Source organism: Onychostruthus taczanowskii, unplaced genomic scaffold, assembly GCF_017590055.1.
Source record: "Onychostruthus taczanowskii isolate IOZ18803 unplaced genomic scaffold, ASM1759005v1 scaffold51, whole genome shotgun sequence".
Lineage (NCBI taxonomy): Eukaryota > Metazoa > Chordata > Aves > Passeriformes > Passeridae > Onychostruthus > Onychostruthus taczanowskii.
This window is the reverse complement of record NW_024502680.1, coordinates 4,117,203-4,132,002: the sequence shown is the minus strand read 5'-3', so window position 1 is coordinate 4,132,002 and position 14,800 is coordinate 4,117,203. Positions and strand designations below refer to the sequence as shown.

The 14,800-nt window shown below is 58.7% G+C and overlaps 1 protein-coding gene across 1 annotated transcript; it reads left to right on the top strand.

Annotated features, from left to right (window-relative positions):
- The first annotated feature begins 2,019 nt into the window (after positions 1-2,019).
- On the top strand, positions 2,020-14,405 carry ETV5 (ETS variant transcription factor 5). Its single transcript, XM_041416386.1, is given in 11 exon segments — positions 2,020-2,397; positions 2,564-2,651; positions 2,775-2,822; positions 2,925-2,975; positions 7,820-8,219; positions 9,784-10,043; positions 10,678-10,737; positions 11,125-11,193; positions 11,548-11,717; positions 12,423-12,524; positions 12,668-14,405. Coding segments are annotated over 11 exon segments (1,515 nt in total). The 5' UTR covers positions 2,020-2,352; the 3' UTR covers positions 12,890-14,405.
- The last annotated feature ends 395 nt before the right edge of the window (positions 14,406-14,800 follow it).

The following is a 14,800-nucleotide window of genomic DNA, read 5'->3' as shown; positions in this document are numbered from 1 at the left end:
GCTGCACGGGGGTCATCCCTGGCCGGGAGTGACCCTCTGGGGACTGAAAGAGACGGTGCCCACTCCAGGCCGCCGGGGCTGAAGGGGTGCAGGCGGCGGCAGCGCGATGGAGTGGTGCTCAGTGGGAGCTGCATCCGGCTAAATTTGGAGCCTGCAAAAAAAAAAAAAATTTTTTTTTTTTTTTTTCATCAGTGGGGTCTAAATTTAGCAGACACCGGTCACCATCCCCCCCTGCCAGCCCTGGCTCTCCAGGGGTTTCAGCTCTTCCTGTGAGCTCCCACCCGCCTTTCCCGTGGCCGCGCTCGGCCTCGTCACCTCTCCGTGTCCCAGGGGTCCCGTGCAGACCTGCAGCTGCCCTGGGCTCCCCGTTGTGCCCCCAGCTCTGCAGGGACCCCCTCATCCCCACTGCCCACCGTGCTCCCCAGCCCGGGTTTTGCCACCTGCCCGCCCATGTGTCATTGCTAATTTTACCTGCAGTGATTTAATCGGGTTGCCTTTGTGCAGAGGGGAAGTGAGAGCACGAGTGCCTGCAGAGCCCCCAGGAACAGCTCTGAGCAGCAAGGACACCCCGTGCCCTCTGTGCTTCCTGCCCCCAGCTGCCCCCCCATCATTCCACCCGGGACACGATGGCACACGAGCTACCTGCCATGAGGTCCCTCACCCCGGGGGGTGGAGGAGCCCTGGGGGACTCTGGGAGCTCATTAGTGACCCAGCATGGACACAGGAGCTCCTTCCAGCAGCCCAAAGACAGGCTGGGCAGCTCGCCCAGGACACTGACAAGCCCATGACCTGAGCATTTCAAGCTGGCCAGGCCATCTCTGCACCGAGAGGCTTCCGAATCCCTGGGCAGCTTCCCAGGATCCGAGCAGAAGGTTCCTCTCCTTCCCAAGCTGAGATGTGCAGTGTGTAACCAAACACCTTGTTTTTGCCTTCTCCGGCAAGAACTTGCTAGTCTCCCTGCACAGCAATGTGAGGCCTCCCCACAGCCCGTTTTTCTTGTGCAAACTGCTGGGTCCTCCCTGAGCAGCCACTGCCAGGTCCCCACGGCAGGTCTCACCCCCTTCTTACAGCTAGGGAAACTGAGGCACTTAGCAGGGAAATGCTGCAGTGAGGGGCCTGGCAGGCACCCAGCAGCACCATTCTGTCCTAAATTCACTCCCAAACCTCTGGGACGTTTGGTGTCCTTCAAGGGTGTGTGTCCATGAATCTGCTCGGAGGGATCCGTGCTCCCAAAGCCCTTGCAGGTGGGAACTATTTTTCCTGTGTCCCTTTTTAAAGGCAATAATGGCCGCAGGGAAAGGCTGCCGAAATCAGTACTCGGGCGTGCGTTAGCCCTGGGCTCGCAGGGACGCTGCCTTGCTCGTGTGGAACCACGTCCCAAGAAAGCAGAGGGGACCCAGGGCCATGAGGCCCGAGGTCCGTGCCACCTGCGTGCCTTGCTGTGTGCCAGCTCCTTGGGCACGTTGTGCACGGACCCGCTCCTTCCTCGCCACCCTGGACCCGGACCCGGGGTTGTCCCCCCACTCCCAGTTCTCCCACCCCAAGGCTGCCGCTGAGCCCCCATCCCCGCTCCTGCAAAGGGCCGCGGCCCCTTTAAATCCTGCGCTGCCCCGGCCCCACCCGTCAGTCTTTTCCCCCTTCTATTTTTTTATGAATGAAAAACGTTCCGGGCGGAGCCAGGCAAATCGCCGCGCGCCCATTGGTCGCCTCCGCCCCCGCCCACTCAGCCGGTCTCAATGGTGCTCGGCGGAGCGGCGCGCGGGCGGGCGCGGAGCGACCCCGCAGCCAATCAGACGGCGCGGACCGCAGAGCGGCGGCACGCCATTGGCCAGCGCGGAGGGTAAACAAGCGGCGCGGGGCGGGGCGCGGCGGAGGCCGCTGGCTCGGGGGCTGCGGGCCGGCGCAGAGCGGCAGCGCGGTGCCCGGGCTCGGAGAGGCGCCGCTCCATCCCCGGCCCCGCTCCCGGCTCGTCCCGCTGCCGCCGAGGCTGCGGAAGGGAAGGGAAGGGAAGGGAAGGGAAGGGAAGGGAAGGGAGGCGAAGCGAAGAGCGGCCCGCCCCGCTGCCTCCTCCCGCTCCCACGGCGCGTGATGTCACGGCCGTTTCTATAGAAATTAGGTGACATCACGAACCGGGGGGCTGCGACCCGCCACGGCAGGAGCGGGCCGGCTCCCCGGGGAGGCGTGGCGGCAGCGAGCCAGCCCCGGGGGCGGCAGGGGCCAGGGTGTGACCCCTCCCCGTCCCCGTCCCCTCCACCCCCAGCCGCGCACCTGCCGGAGCCCGGGCGGGACCCCCCTTCCCGGGCCGGCGTCGATGCTGAGCGGGCCGGGGGCACTGCCCGCTTCGCCCGCACCATGGACGGCTTCTACGACCAGCAGGTTCCCTTCATGGGCCCCGGGGTAAGTTTGCCCACCCTGACACCTTCCTCCCCGGCTTTGGGGGCACCCCTTCCCCATCCTTGGGGCATCCACTCCTCATGGTTGAGAGCACCCCCCTTGTCCTTGGGGACACCCCGGGCCTTGGGGCTGCCACCCTCACGGGCAGCTGTCACCCTGTTCCTTGCAGAAGTCCTGCACAGAGGAGGGCCGAGGCCGGCCGGGGTCCGATAGGAAAAGGAAATTTTTGGAGACTGACCTGGCCCATGACTCGGAAGGTAGGCAGGGCCGGCCCCGTGAGGCCTCTTGCCTCGTGTTGGTTGTTTTAGAAATAATCCTGCAAATAATGGCAGTTCTATTTGTTCTTCTGTGGAGCACATAAGTCTTTCACTCTGTTCCAGAGCTCTTCCAGGATCTCAGCCAGCTCCAAGAGGCCTGGCTAGCTGAAGGCAAGTCTTCACCTCCGCCTTTTGCCATGTAAAATCATTCTGTGAGCATCTTTTTGAGAACTGAAAACGCCATAAACCAACTTTTTTGTTTGTTTTTTTTAGCTCAGGTCCCCGATGACGAACAGTTTGTCCCAGATTTCCAGTCTGACAACTGTAAGTGATTGTTCTGGGTTTTGTTCTCTGGGGGTAGGCATTTGGGTGCCTGTGCAAACATTTGCACTGGGTTTGGAGTTGCTTCCTTGGGAAAGCAGTTGTTCCTGGGGCTGAAACGTGAAATCAAGGGCTTTTGGGAGAAAGCACGTGTGGTTTGGGTTCCTGGAGATGCGGCGTGCAACGTCCTGCCTTTTGTTAATGGGGAAAACTATGGCCAGATGCATGGAAATGGCTCTAAACTGCTCTCTGGGTTCCTCTGAGGCGTGATGCTTGTTCGTAGTGAGCTGGATTCCCTTCTAAACACTCCTTTTCCTTTTCAAGTGGAAGAGATAACCCGTGCTGGGCTGCTTGGTTAGCCACAATCTCTGCAGTTTCTAGAGCTTTTTAGAGTCCTGGCCGGCGCTGTTGGCAGGAGCGAGGCTGAGCGGTGAAACTTGAGCCGCTTTAAGCAGCATTAATCACTGGCAAGCCAGCCTCTTTAAAAGGAGGCCAGTGAAAATGCAGTCCCTGGTGAATTGCATAAGAGCCAGAGCTGGTTCTGAGCCGTGCTGTGTTGCCAGAGAGGGTCGGTGGCGAGGCAGGGGCCGGGGAATGGCGCGTGGGGCTCCGGGAGCTGCTCCGGGGTCGGCTGGGGGAGAACGGGGGCGGAATCAGGATGTTTTGAGTTGTTACCTGGCAAGCACAAGTAGTAGCTTGGTGTCGGTGGCTGGGTTTTGCTGCCGAGCCAGACAGCTACGGAACTCGGAGGAAATCAAATTTAGCCTGCAGTCGAACAGATTTTTCATTCCAGCCCTGTCGCAGCATGCAGCGGGGTATCTCCTCCGACAGCAAACGCGCGTTAATTATTGCTCTTTGGTTACTTTGGAGTGGGAAGCTTGCCATTGAGCCCGTCCAGACAGCCCAAGTTTCAGATGTGTTTTTTTTCCCCTGTCTCCCCTGAGATAAAAGGCGAGCCCGGAGTCAGAAACACAAGGGTCTGTTGACATCCCCAGCACAGCCCAGCAGCTCTTGCTCGGAGCAGCAGAAACTGCAGTGTGCGTGGGAGGGTGGCTCTTGAAGCTGAAGCTGTTTCCAGTGCCTTTTGGCAGTCTCTTTTTCCTTGTAACCTGAAGAGCTTAGAGAGGAGAGACAAACTTTTCTGGGTGATGCAGGAAAAAAGAGGAGAAGAAGAAAAAGGCGTTTATTTGGTCAGGACTCTTAAAAGTGTTCTGATCTGCTCAGCCTTTGGCCCTGGTGTTGAAACTATTTTGTCACTTGAAAGCGCTGCCTGCGTGACTCCCTGCAGCAATAACCTTCCTTAACTTGCCTGGGGAGAGAAAGCAAAGGTTTCTCTTGCTGCTGCAGTGCTGGCTGTGCAGGGTCTCAGACTGAGGCAGAGGGGAATGGGAAGCCCAGCTCTTGCATCCCTGCACTAGAGAGAGTTTACAGAGCAGAGAAACTCCAGTTTTGAAGCGTGTGCCGTGTAGTTAGGGAGAGAAGGATGGCCCTGGTGCAGCTGAGGTCTGCACCCAACTTTCACTAGCAGGGACGTGCTGCCTTCCTGGGCTGGCAGGCACAATGGAGTTCAGCCTCCGTTGGCTTCTGAGGAAAGGTAGATCAGTCCTCAGTCCCTACAGATGTTTGTGGACTCTGTTTCTGCAGCTGTGTGGCTCCATGCCTTTTCCCTGAGGAAACTGCTGCTTTCTTATCCTGAGCAAACCTGAGTCTTGTGCCCCATCTTGCATTCCCAGGGCCAAGCTTCCTTGGCACAGCAGGGAAAAGGGACAAACCGGGCTCAGTTTGGACCCTGCTGCAGTGGGGAATGTGCCACGTGGAGTCTTGGAGATGCTCAGAATCCTTCTTGCCTTGCTAAAACCTCCTCATAGCTGCCTGCAGCTCTGTTACTGCCCACTCTCTGTTCCCAATTCTGTAGCCAAGATCCCTGGCAGACTGGGTCTTAAAGTTGGGGCTTGGTAGCAAAGTAATACGGAGGGCAGTGGGTCGCTGTGCTGGGGAGGAAATCTCACTGTGGGGAAGGCAAGGCTGCTCCCCATGAGGGATGCATTGTTCTTGGTGCCCTGGACTGAGTGGCAGGAGGCCAGATTCAGTGCTTGTAAGTTGCCCAGGGAGGTGGTGGATCCTGCCATGGGAGCCAGGGGGCTGTGGTGACTCCACAGAGCTCACCTTGCTGCACCCCTGGCTGGGCATGGGTGGTGTGAGCTCACCAGCAGTGTGGTCCTGTGGCCGAGGGTGTACATACAGTGTTATGTCTCCACTGATTGTTTAAGTACCTGGGAAGTGATGGGATCATAGCTGAGGAGATCAAGCACCACAAGAAGTGATTTTTTTTTCCCCAGGGTACCTGTGGCCTCCCTGCACAGGCAGCACGTGGCAGCAGCCACGGGCAGGGCAGGGAGTTTCTTGCACACCAAAATGAAAGAGGGAGGTTTGTTTGTGAGGAAGACTTGTTTAAACAAAGGAAAGCAGGATCCTGGCTTCTATTTCTGACTCCTCTCCTGCTATGACCTTGGGTGCCTCCTGTAGTGCCGGGGGATGGAGGGGCAGGCGCAGAGCTCGGCTCCCAGGTGACAGCTTGAGTGGGTGCCAGTGTCCCTGGCCTGGAAGTGGTGGCTTGGTTGCCTTCCCTTGGCTCATTGAGAGGCAGCCAGTGCTCTCTGAGCTTAGTCTCGTGGAGGTCCAGTGGTGCTGATGGGTGGGAATAACCTGCCCTGTCCTCCATCAAGGGTTTCACTGGGAATTCAAGGCCTCGAGCGGCTTTGTGGTGTCACCCTTTTCCATGGGAGATGTCTGATGGTTGGCATTAGGGGCATTTCCACTTCCACTGCTTGCATGGCACTGGGAGGCTTTGCCTGGGCCTCCCCTACCTCCCCTCCTGGCTGGGCACAGCAGTGGCACGTGTGGCTGGTGCCTTGCCCGGCGTCCCCAGGGTCCTGCCACCTCTGGAGGCGAAAGCAGCCGGGCACCCTCGCGTGTCCTCGCTGCTGCCGTGGCTCAGCCTTGGCGTGGATCTGCTGACGCATCTGCTCCAGCCCTCTCTGTAGTTGAGCTGCTCCCTCTGAGTATTTTTATATATTTTTTTAGCTTTTAATTACAGTGCCCAGGGCAGGACCGGAAAGGGTAAAAGTGCTTGTGCGCCCAGTGTTCCTTTGAGGTGTTGGGTGCTGGTGCGGGGCAGCTCCTCCCACCTGGCTGCTCGCTGCTGGGACCCAAACCCAGCTCCTTCCCCCCAAAAACTGCCCCTCAGTGCCCGCCAGACTCCTCCAGAGCCTCGCTGGCCATGAGCTTGGCACGGGAGCAGCCGTGCTGAGCAGCGCCGGCCGGCCCCGCGGTGTTTGTGTAAGGAATCCAAACGTTGCACAGAGTCCCGGCTTGGACAGCTGGTCTCTGTTAGGATCTTAAGGCTCATTTCCCTTTTTTTTTGAATGGCAGTGCTAAGCTCTGGGGAAATTTTTCCTTTCTTTTTTTTTCCCTCCCTCAGCCACATGAATGGAGCGCTACGAAGTGTTTGTGAATGGAGGGTGGTGCCTGCTCGGGGACTGGAGGCTTTTTTTTTTTTTTTTTTCAATGAATAACCAGACCCCATTGTACGACTGGCGGAAAAACAACTCGCTCCAACAACACGGAGCCTGTTTGGGAGAGCCATGCCCGCGATAGGCAGCTGGAGCCCTTCCAAAGGCAGTTCCCCTTTGCTTTCCCATGGCTCACGGGGTGCTGTGCTGCCGCCATGCCGGGCCCCTTTTGAGGCTGGAAGTGCTGAGAGTGGCAAAAGCTCGCTGGGGAGGGGGGAAGGAGGAGTGGGATAAATCCGGCTTGGGAGCGGGTGGAAGGCGTGTGGGGGGCTGTGCTGGCTCAGCGCTGGGCTTTGTGTTTCAAATCCTTCTCCGGGAGGGGGGGGGGGGGTTTATGCCCTTGGTACCAGCTGTATTGAGGCCTTCCGAGGGGGGATGGGTAGAAAGGGGAGTCAGCAGCTCTTTAAAGGTTTTGACAAATTAGGGGAGCAGCTAATTACCTGGCAAGCTGTGAACAGTTGTCCTGGAGCTATTTGCTCCTCTCCAGTGTAGCTGGGCTGTGTTTAGGCTTCACATGAAGCTAATACTCCACTTCCGATTAGTCTTGGCTCTCCTCTGAGGCACTATTTAGGTACAGAGCTCTGAGGCGCTTTCCCTTTCCTAGGGCGCCTGCTTTTAGGAATTAATTAGCTTAAGCGTATATTACTCAGTTTATAATTATATATATAGCAAGTGAGCTTGGGAGTGGGTGGAGAGGATTTGGATTTAATGGGATGTTTGTCACTTGAGCTCATACAACTGTGGGACCCCAGGACCAGATCCCATTGGACCACCTTGGCTGTGGGAAGGTGGATCCCGCTTGAAAGCTCTGCAAGTGGGTTTGTCCCTGCGAGGGCGAGTGGGTTGGCGTTTGTGAGGCCTTGGAGCTCCAGTCCGGCACCCCTTGCTCTGTGTCTTGGGGAGGCAGCCACCGCCTGCGGTGCCTGGGCTCTGCTCCCCTGGCTGAGGGGCTGGCGGACAGCACGTGTCTCATCTCAGGCTGTTGTGGAGCTGCCTGTGCCCCTCTCACAGCCCCTGTAGCAATTCCCCTGCTGAGAACAATGTCCTGGGCTGCTGTGGCTGTCCCAGCTCTGGCCTCCCCTGCTCCCCTGGCTCACTTCTCCGCCAGTGCTGGGGCCTGGCAGGGCGCTGCATCGCCCTGCCTCAGTTGCTGAGCGCTCCCAGGGCGTAAGTCAGCACCTCCTTCCCAAGCAAAGAGCTGATCCTTGCAGGGGTGATGCTCCCCTCGCCCTCTCCCCTGTGGGTGAGCCTGTGTCCTCCTCGGTGTCCTTGCAGTGGTCCTGCACGCCCCACCTCCGGCAAAGATCAAGCGGGAGCTGCCCAGCCCGTCCTCGGAGCTGTCATCCTGCAGCCACGAGCAGGCTCTGTGTGCCGGCTATGGGGACAAGTGCCTCTACAACTGCTGGTAGGTAACCCGGGCACCGCGCTGCCTGCAGAGCCCTCGGGGACTCTGTGCCGCGCCGCGCTGTCCCTCGGCGTCACCATAACCCCCCGGCCCGTCTCCCTCGGCAGTGCCTACGACAGGAAACCGCCCCGCCGTGCCCGCGGCCCATGGCGCTGCCCCGGCGCTGCAGGAGCAGCGGCAGCAGCCGCCCTTCGCCGTGCCGCGGCCGCCGCACCCGCCCATCCACATGCCAAAGATGATGTCTGAGAACCAGTTCCCCGCAGAGCACAGGTGAGGCAGCGCCCAGTGGCCGCAGGAGCCCTCTGAGGCTTTATGGGGAGTCTTGGGTCGGTGGTCCCAAAGTGTAGGGGAGAAAGGCACAAGCATTTCTCCTTGTCCCCGTGCTGTGGTTGCAGTTGGTGGGACAAATGTTGTCCCGTGTGGCAAAACTTGCCACTTCCTACCGGGATCTTGTGGCTCTTTCTCCTGCTCCTTCCAGTCCCTGAACATTGGGCAGGGCCTTTGCCTCCCTCTTGGGAAAGCAGGGGAGGCAGAGGCTGACTCCTGCATCCAGCCCAGTTCCAGCAGGTGCTGGTCCTGAGTCAGGGCTCTGCTCTCCTCATTCCCACCCACTGCAGCTCTGCCTCCCAAGCCCTGTGGGGCTGTGGAGCTGTGACCATCTCTGTCCTGCCCGTGTGCACCCCGGGCTGGGGGTGGTCCAGAGCTCCCCATGCACTGCATGGCATCTCCATGATTTTGTGGGCTGCAAAAGAGACCCCTGTTCCCTCCTCCCTCTCCAGGCTGTGGCTTCACTCCCCATCACTCCCACATCCCTGGAGGCTCTGCCAGTCCCTTCCCTCACCCTGGATTTGCTCCTGTGGGTACTCTCAGTAGGTGCTCTGCTTGTGGCCTATGGATGTCCTTTGCTGTGACAGCCACCGTGTCACCCCTGTGGGCACGGGACAAGATGTGGCAGCCTGGCAAAGGCCATGCAGTGGGGCCAGGGAAGCCCTTGGAATGTGCCCACAGCAGGCAAGCATCCCTCCCCAGCAAAGCGGGGCTCCGTGTGACCTTCAGGCTGTGCAGGGGGCTGGCTGCGACCCCTTGGGAAGCACCGTGCCAGCACAGGGCTTGGGTTTCATTCAGGAAGGGCAGAGGGACATGGCTCGGAAATGGAGTAATCCCAGCCCGGCAGCTGGGAGAGCTCGGGTTACAAAGGCAAATGGTGCAGGGCCGGCTGAGAGGAGCCGCACGGAGATCCAAGATCACCTTTCAAGGTGCCGGAGGACGAGGGGATGTGGCAGCACCCCCTGAGATGGTCCCTCGTCCATTGCCACCAGCAGAAACCTTGCTCTCAGAGCAGTGTGGCAGCGCCACGGAGCCCAAAATAGTGCTCCCTGCTGTCGAGTTCAAGGTTTAATCCCAGCTGCGCGGGCGGATTAGCAGCCGGCTGGAGCTGCGGAGTGGATTTGGCTTTGCGTAAGCGCCCACCCATGCTCAGCATCCCTGGCCCCTGCCCCCACGCTGGGGACAGATTTTACTGCTTTACAGAGATATCAGCATTGGGGGGTGTTTTTTTTCTCCTGTTTTCATTCCTTTCCAGATACCTGAAGGCCAGAGTGTTTTGCTGTAGGTGGCCCATGCGTTATCCTGCTGTTCCATCTTGGGGTCCTCAGTGCTTAGAGGGGCACAGGGCTTCTCAGCACCCCGTGGGATGAGCCCCTGTGCTGGCTGTGCTCCTGAGGAGCCATCCCAGCCTGCTGTGGGTGCTGAAGGCACCCAGCTGTCAGGCAGTTCTGGTTTGGGGTGGGAGCTGACCCCCACTCCTCAGTAATGGCACGTCCTTCTCCCGCAGGTTCCAGAGGCAGCTGTCGGAGCCCTGCCACCCCTTCCCGCCGCAGGCCGGGGTCCCGGGGGACAGCCGCCCCATCTACCACCGGCAGCTCTCGGAGCCCCTGGGCCCCGCTGCCCCCCGCCCCCCTCAGGGATTCAAGCAGGAGTACCACGACCCTCTCTACGAGCACGGCGGCCCTGGCCTGCCCGGTCCCCCCGGGCACAGCTTCCAGCCCCCCATGGGCATCAAGCAGGAGCCCCGGGACTACTGCATTGACTCAGGTGCGTGTGAGCCAGGGACAGCCAGGGAGCAGAGCATCTCTGCCATCAGCGTGGCAGGAGCAGGGTTGAGCTCAGGCAGTGGGTGCTGTGTCTCCCTGGAGCTGCTGTGGTGCTGGGGTACTGCTTTGCTTTTTTCTTTCCTCCTTTTCCAAAGCCAGGGGATACAGCAGGAGTACACCTGATGCCAGTGGTGTGGTGGGGCTGGGGTGCCCCACGGCGCCTGGTGGGTCCCCCCTTGGCTCTGGCCTAGGGCCAGCTGTGATTGCTGGCTGCTGGACCCTACCAGCATCACAGAAAAATCCTCTAATCGCCTTAGGACCTAAAAATACCCCAACCTCGGGATGGAGGGTGGCACAGCCAAGCAGATGGTAGGGGAGGTGCAGCAGTGCCTCCCTTCATGTGGGGCCTGTGAAAACTTGAGCAGTTCCAGTCTAAATTCCAGTGCCACCCCAAATCATACTGGGTTTCTTTTCCCCAATGTTGAGGATGGATGTAGTGGACCAAGAAGTGTGGGGAGGGGGGAAGGTTCCCAGACTTCACTGTAGGACATGCTTGGGGTAAAGAATATGCTGCCAAAATCCATGGTGGCACCCACAGGGTTTACAGCCCTAATGTAATTTCATTTCCCCCTCAGAAGTGCCTAACTGCCAGTCCTCGTACCTACGGGGGAATGTCTTCCCCAACAGCCATGACGGTGAGTGACTCCCCACTGTCCCCCTGCCCTGCCCCATCCCACCCCTCCCTTGTGGCAGGCAGCACTCCCTGGGCACCCAGAAAAACCCATGAGAGCACTGTGGGGCGCATGAGAGCCACACGTGCTGGCACCAGCCCCAAAAGCAGCCAGCAGCCCCTGTGAGCGTGCTGTGAGGGAATCTGGGATAATGCAGAGCTGCCAGTGGGGTTTGGGAGCAATGAGGGGGGCAGAGCTGCTCAGAGCTCAGCCGCTGAAGTAACTGGGAATAGGTCTGCTCCTAGAGCTGTGCATGGGGTCCTGTGCTGGATTCAGCCAAGCCAGGGTTTTTTGGGGTCCAGCCAGGGTAGTGGAGGGGCCCTATGCTCACAAAGGGTGTTTTCCCCACAGGATTTTCATATGAAAAGGACACACGATTGTATTTTGATGACACATGCGTGGTACCCGAGAGGCTGGAGGGTAAGAATCTGGCCCCAGAGGAGGCCTGCAGGGGAACTGGGGCTCATGGAGGAAGATGTGGGGGTGCTGGGATCTGCAGTGCCTGGTTTATAAAGCCAAGCAGTGCTGGCACGGTGCTCTTGAGAGCTGCTGGGCATCATCCCACGTGGCAACTCGCCATGCTCCATCTCTGACACTGACACCTACCTGCCTGCAGCACCATCCCCAGCACCTCTCCCACCCCATGGCCTGATCCTGCTCAGGTGTCTTGGCACAGGGATGGCCCGTGCTGTTGTACATATCTCCTGCTGGTGACACAGCCTGGGGGACGGGCAGAGCCAGGCTGTTTAACCAGGTGTCTCTTTGTGTGAGCAGGTAAAGTGAAGCAGGAGCCCACCCTGTACCGTGAGGGCCCTCCCTACCAGCGGCGTGGCTCCCTGCAGCTCTGGCAGTTCCTGGTCACCCTCCTGGATGACCCTGCCAACGCCCACTTCATCGCCTGGACCGGCCGGGGCATGGAGTTCAAGCTGATCGAGCCTGAGGAGGTACGAGAGGTCCTGCCCTGGAGCTGGGGAGTGCCTGTGGGGATGCAGGAGTGGATCCTTCCCATGCAGCAGAGCCTTCCCACCCACACGTATCTGTGTTCTCCTGTCAGCTGTAGAAATTTGCCTTTAGTACCTTCCACTGCCTCTTGGCACGGCGCGTGCTGGCTCCCGAGGCTGGCAGTGGTCACCGGCCGTGGTGGTGCTGCATCTCTGCTCTGCCTTGCTGAGTTCTGCTCTGCCACAGCTCCTTCCTTCCCAAGCTGCTCCCACCCTTTGCCCTGGTTTTCCAGCAGCAGCTCTGTGCCGGAACCACACAGCTCCACGGGAGGGTGGCACGGAGGAAGGAGCTGTTTGGGGGTAATTGAGAGCAGCTGTCGCCAGCCCCGAGCTGCGCATTGTGGGTAATTACCCATAATATCTCTTGCGCCATGCATGGAAATTGCGGTATTTTGAAGCAGCTTTTTTGGCAGGCTCTCCCTAATGAAATGACTTTTGATTTGGCCCCTGATCTGGCAGTGGCTGTGTGGTCACAGCCAGAGCATTTATCATGGCAGGCGGGGAGCCACTCCCAGACCACGGTGACACCTTCTCTCCAGCTGCCTCCTCAAACAAGCCTCTAGCCTGCCTTTCAGTTGTGCTTCCCTCTGAGGATCCCTGTTCCAGCCCTGGCTGGAGCCCTGATGGCTGCCACCTCTCTCCCCGTAGGTAGCACGGCGCTGGGGCATCCAGAAGAACCGACCAGCCATGAACTACGACAAGCTCAGCCGCTCCCTGCGCTACTACTACGAGAAGGGCATCATGCAGAAGGTGAGGTCACAGCACAGCTTGATTGTCCCCTGCTGTCCCAGGGTGCAGCAGGAGAGGGATTAGGTCCGATGTGAGGTGTGTGGTGCTCCCCCAGGGCAGGGAAATGCTCGGGGCACCCCTCACCCCCTCCCTCCTCCCTGCAGGTTGCCGGCGAGCGGTACGTCTATAAATTCGTCTGTGACCCCGACGCCCTCTTTTCCATGGCCTATCCCGACAACCAGCGCCCTTTCCTGAAGACAGAGCCGGACTGCCCAGTGCCAGAGGAGGAGACGGTGCCCCTGACACACTTTGAGGACAGCCCTGCGTTCCTCCTGGAGATGGATCCCTGCGGCAGCCTTCCCTACGCGGAGGGCTTCGCCTACTGACTCGGCCGGCTGGCAGAGCCATTGGCACTAGCGCATGCACCTGGGGCAAACACGGTTTTCTAAAGAATATTTTTGGCTGTCCATAAGAGAGGGGGAAAAAAAAAAACCAAACCCCAACGACAAAACAGCATGGGTGCACACACAAATTCGAGGAATTTAAAACGCCCCACGTGTGTTGCCGCCGAATTCCCACCCTTCCTTTCCAAGGGCTAGTGCACAGGACTGCCCGTGGCTGGCACCTCCTGCCATGCGTCGGTGTGATGTCTTGGGGCGCCGGGAGCCTAAAGCTGCAGTCTCTCCCCCAGGCCCTGGCTCTGGCAGCGCCCCGGGGCTGGGCTGCGTGGCTGCCGAGCCAATTGTCACGACAATCTGCTTTGCATCGAGCACAATCCGCGTAGCTGCCTTGTGTGGTGGAAAGGGCTTTGATTTGCACAGAGAGGAGGGATGCGGGGGGCCGCCCGGGCCAGCGCCCCGGGGCTGATGTGCGCAGCATCCTACCCCAACCCCGAGGAGCCTTCTGCCTTCTTCCTGAGCCCCCTCCCCATATAACCTGTTGTTCCCATAGAACCTCCTGCATCCTCTCCGTGCCCATGATCCTCCCCAGCTCTGGCTATGGGCCATGGGTTGCATTTGTGGGGAGGAAACCCTGACACTAACTTCCTCTTTGGTTTTTTTTTTTTTTTTTTTGGGATGTTTTAGGAAAATACTAAAGGTTTCTAAACTGATTTTTGTAGATTTTTTGTATTTTAAGGCAAAGCTATTTTTTGCAGCTCGGCTGCTGTCCCTGGGGACACCCCTGTGGCTTTCCTGGTGGCAGGGGGAGCCCTCGATGCCCGTGGCTTCCTGGGACGGCTGCCGAAGGATCTGGTCCACTCCATTTCACTGCTCCAGTCCTCTTTCCCAGGGGAGCCAGGACTGAATCCCAATACTGGCTCAGCTGTGCTCCCCCTGCTCGGCATGGCCTCGGAGCTGGGCTGTAAGGCTGAGGTGGGCAGGGATGGGGGGTCCCCCACCCCCCTTCCTCAATACCCCACTTCCCTCCAGCTCCCCCCACCCCTCGCTGCACCTCTTAACACTCCTCCACCACTCATATATCCATACCTGCCTCCCCTGCACCAGGCTACATGTTTTGTTGTAAATGCTGTATAGGATTTTTTTTCTCTTCTTTAGTTAGCTTCGGTTGGAATTTTTGTTTGGTTTTTTGGTTTCTTTTTGTTGTTTTTTTTTTTTTGTCTGTTTTTTTTTTTTTTTTTGGGAAGTATGAAGATTAACTCTACAATGACTTGGTTGCTCTCCCCATGGTGGCTGCAGTGGCCTATACCCATGGGGAGCATTTGGTTTTGGGAACCCCACCTTGGGGACAGGTTTTTAACCATTTGCTTGGTCTGGCAGGTCTGCAGTGCAGAAGGAGTTAATCTGAGGACTGATTTGAAATATCTTTATTCAAGCAGGGCTATGTATCTCCTGCAAAGCTGCATTACATTCTGTACTGTGTACAATAAAGGATCTTGCTTCCTGTTCCTCCCTGACTGCCTGGGCTCCTGCTTTGCCTGCGCCCTGGGATGCTGCCTGGGCTGGGAGGAGCCCCTGGCTGTGCTTGGGGGATCCAGGCTACAGCCCAGCATTTGGGGCCTGCAGCCTGGTGTGTCTGGAGCTGAAACCAAGTCACCAGGGCTGCTCTCTCCACAGCCCCCCTGCCCTCTCCCCAGTTCTGGATTTCTTGCTGCTGTGAGTGGATGGTGCCATGGCTTTCACAAAGCCACATCCCATGAGAGGATCCATTTGGAATGGGGGTGGTTTTTGCCCAGTAGGTGCAATTTAATATTTCCTCTTCCCAGGGTTTCTCAGTGAGTCCTCCACGCCCCTGGAAACCCAAGCACCTGCCATCAGGCAGGGCTAAAGCCTTTCCAC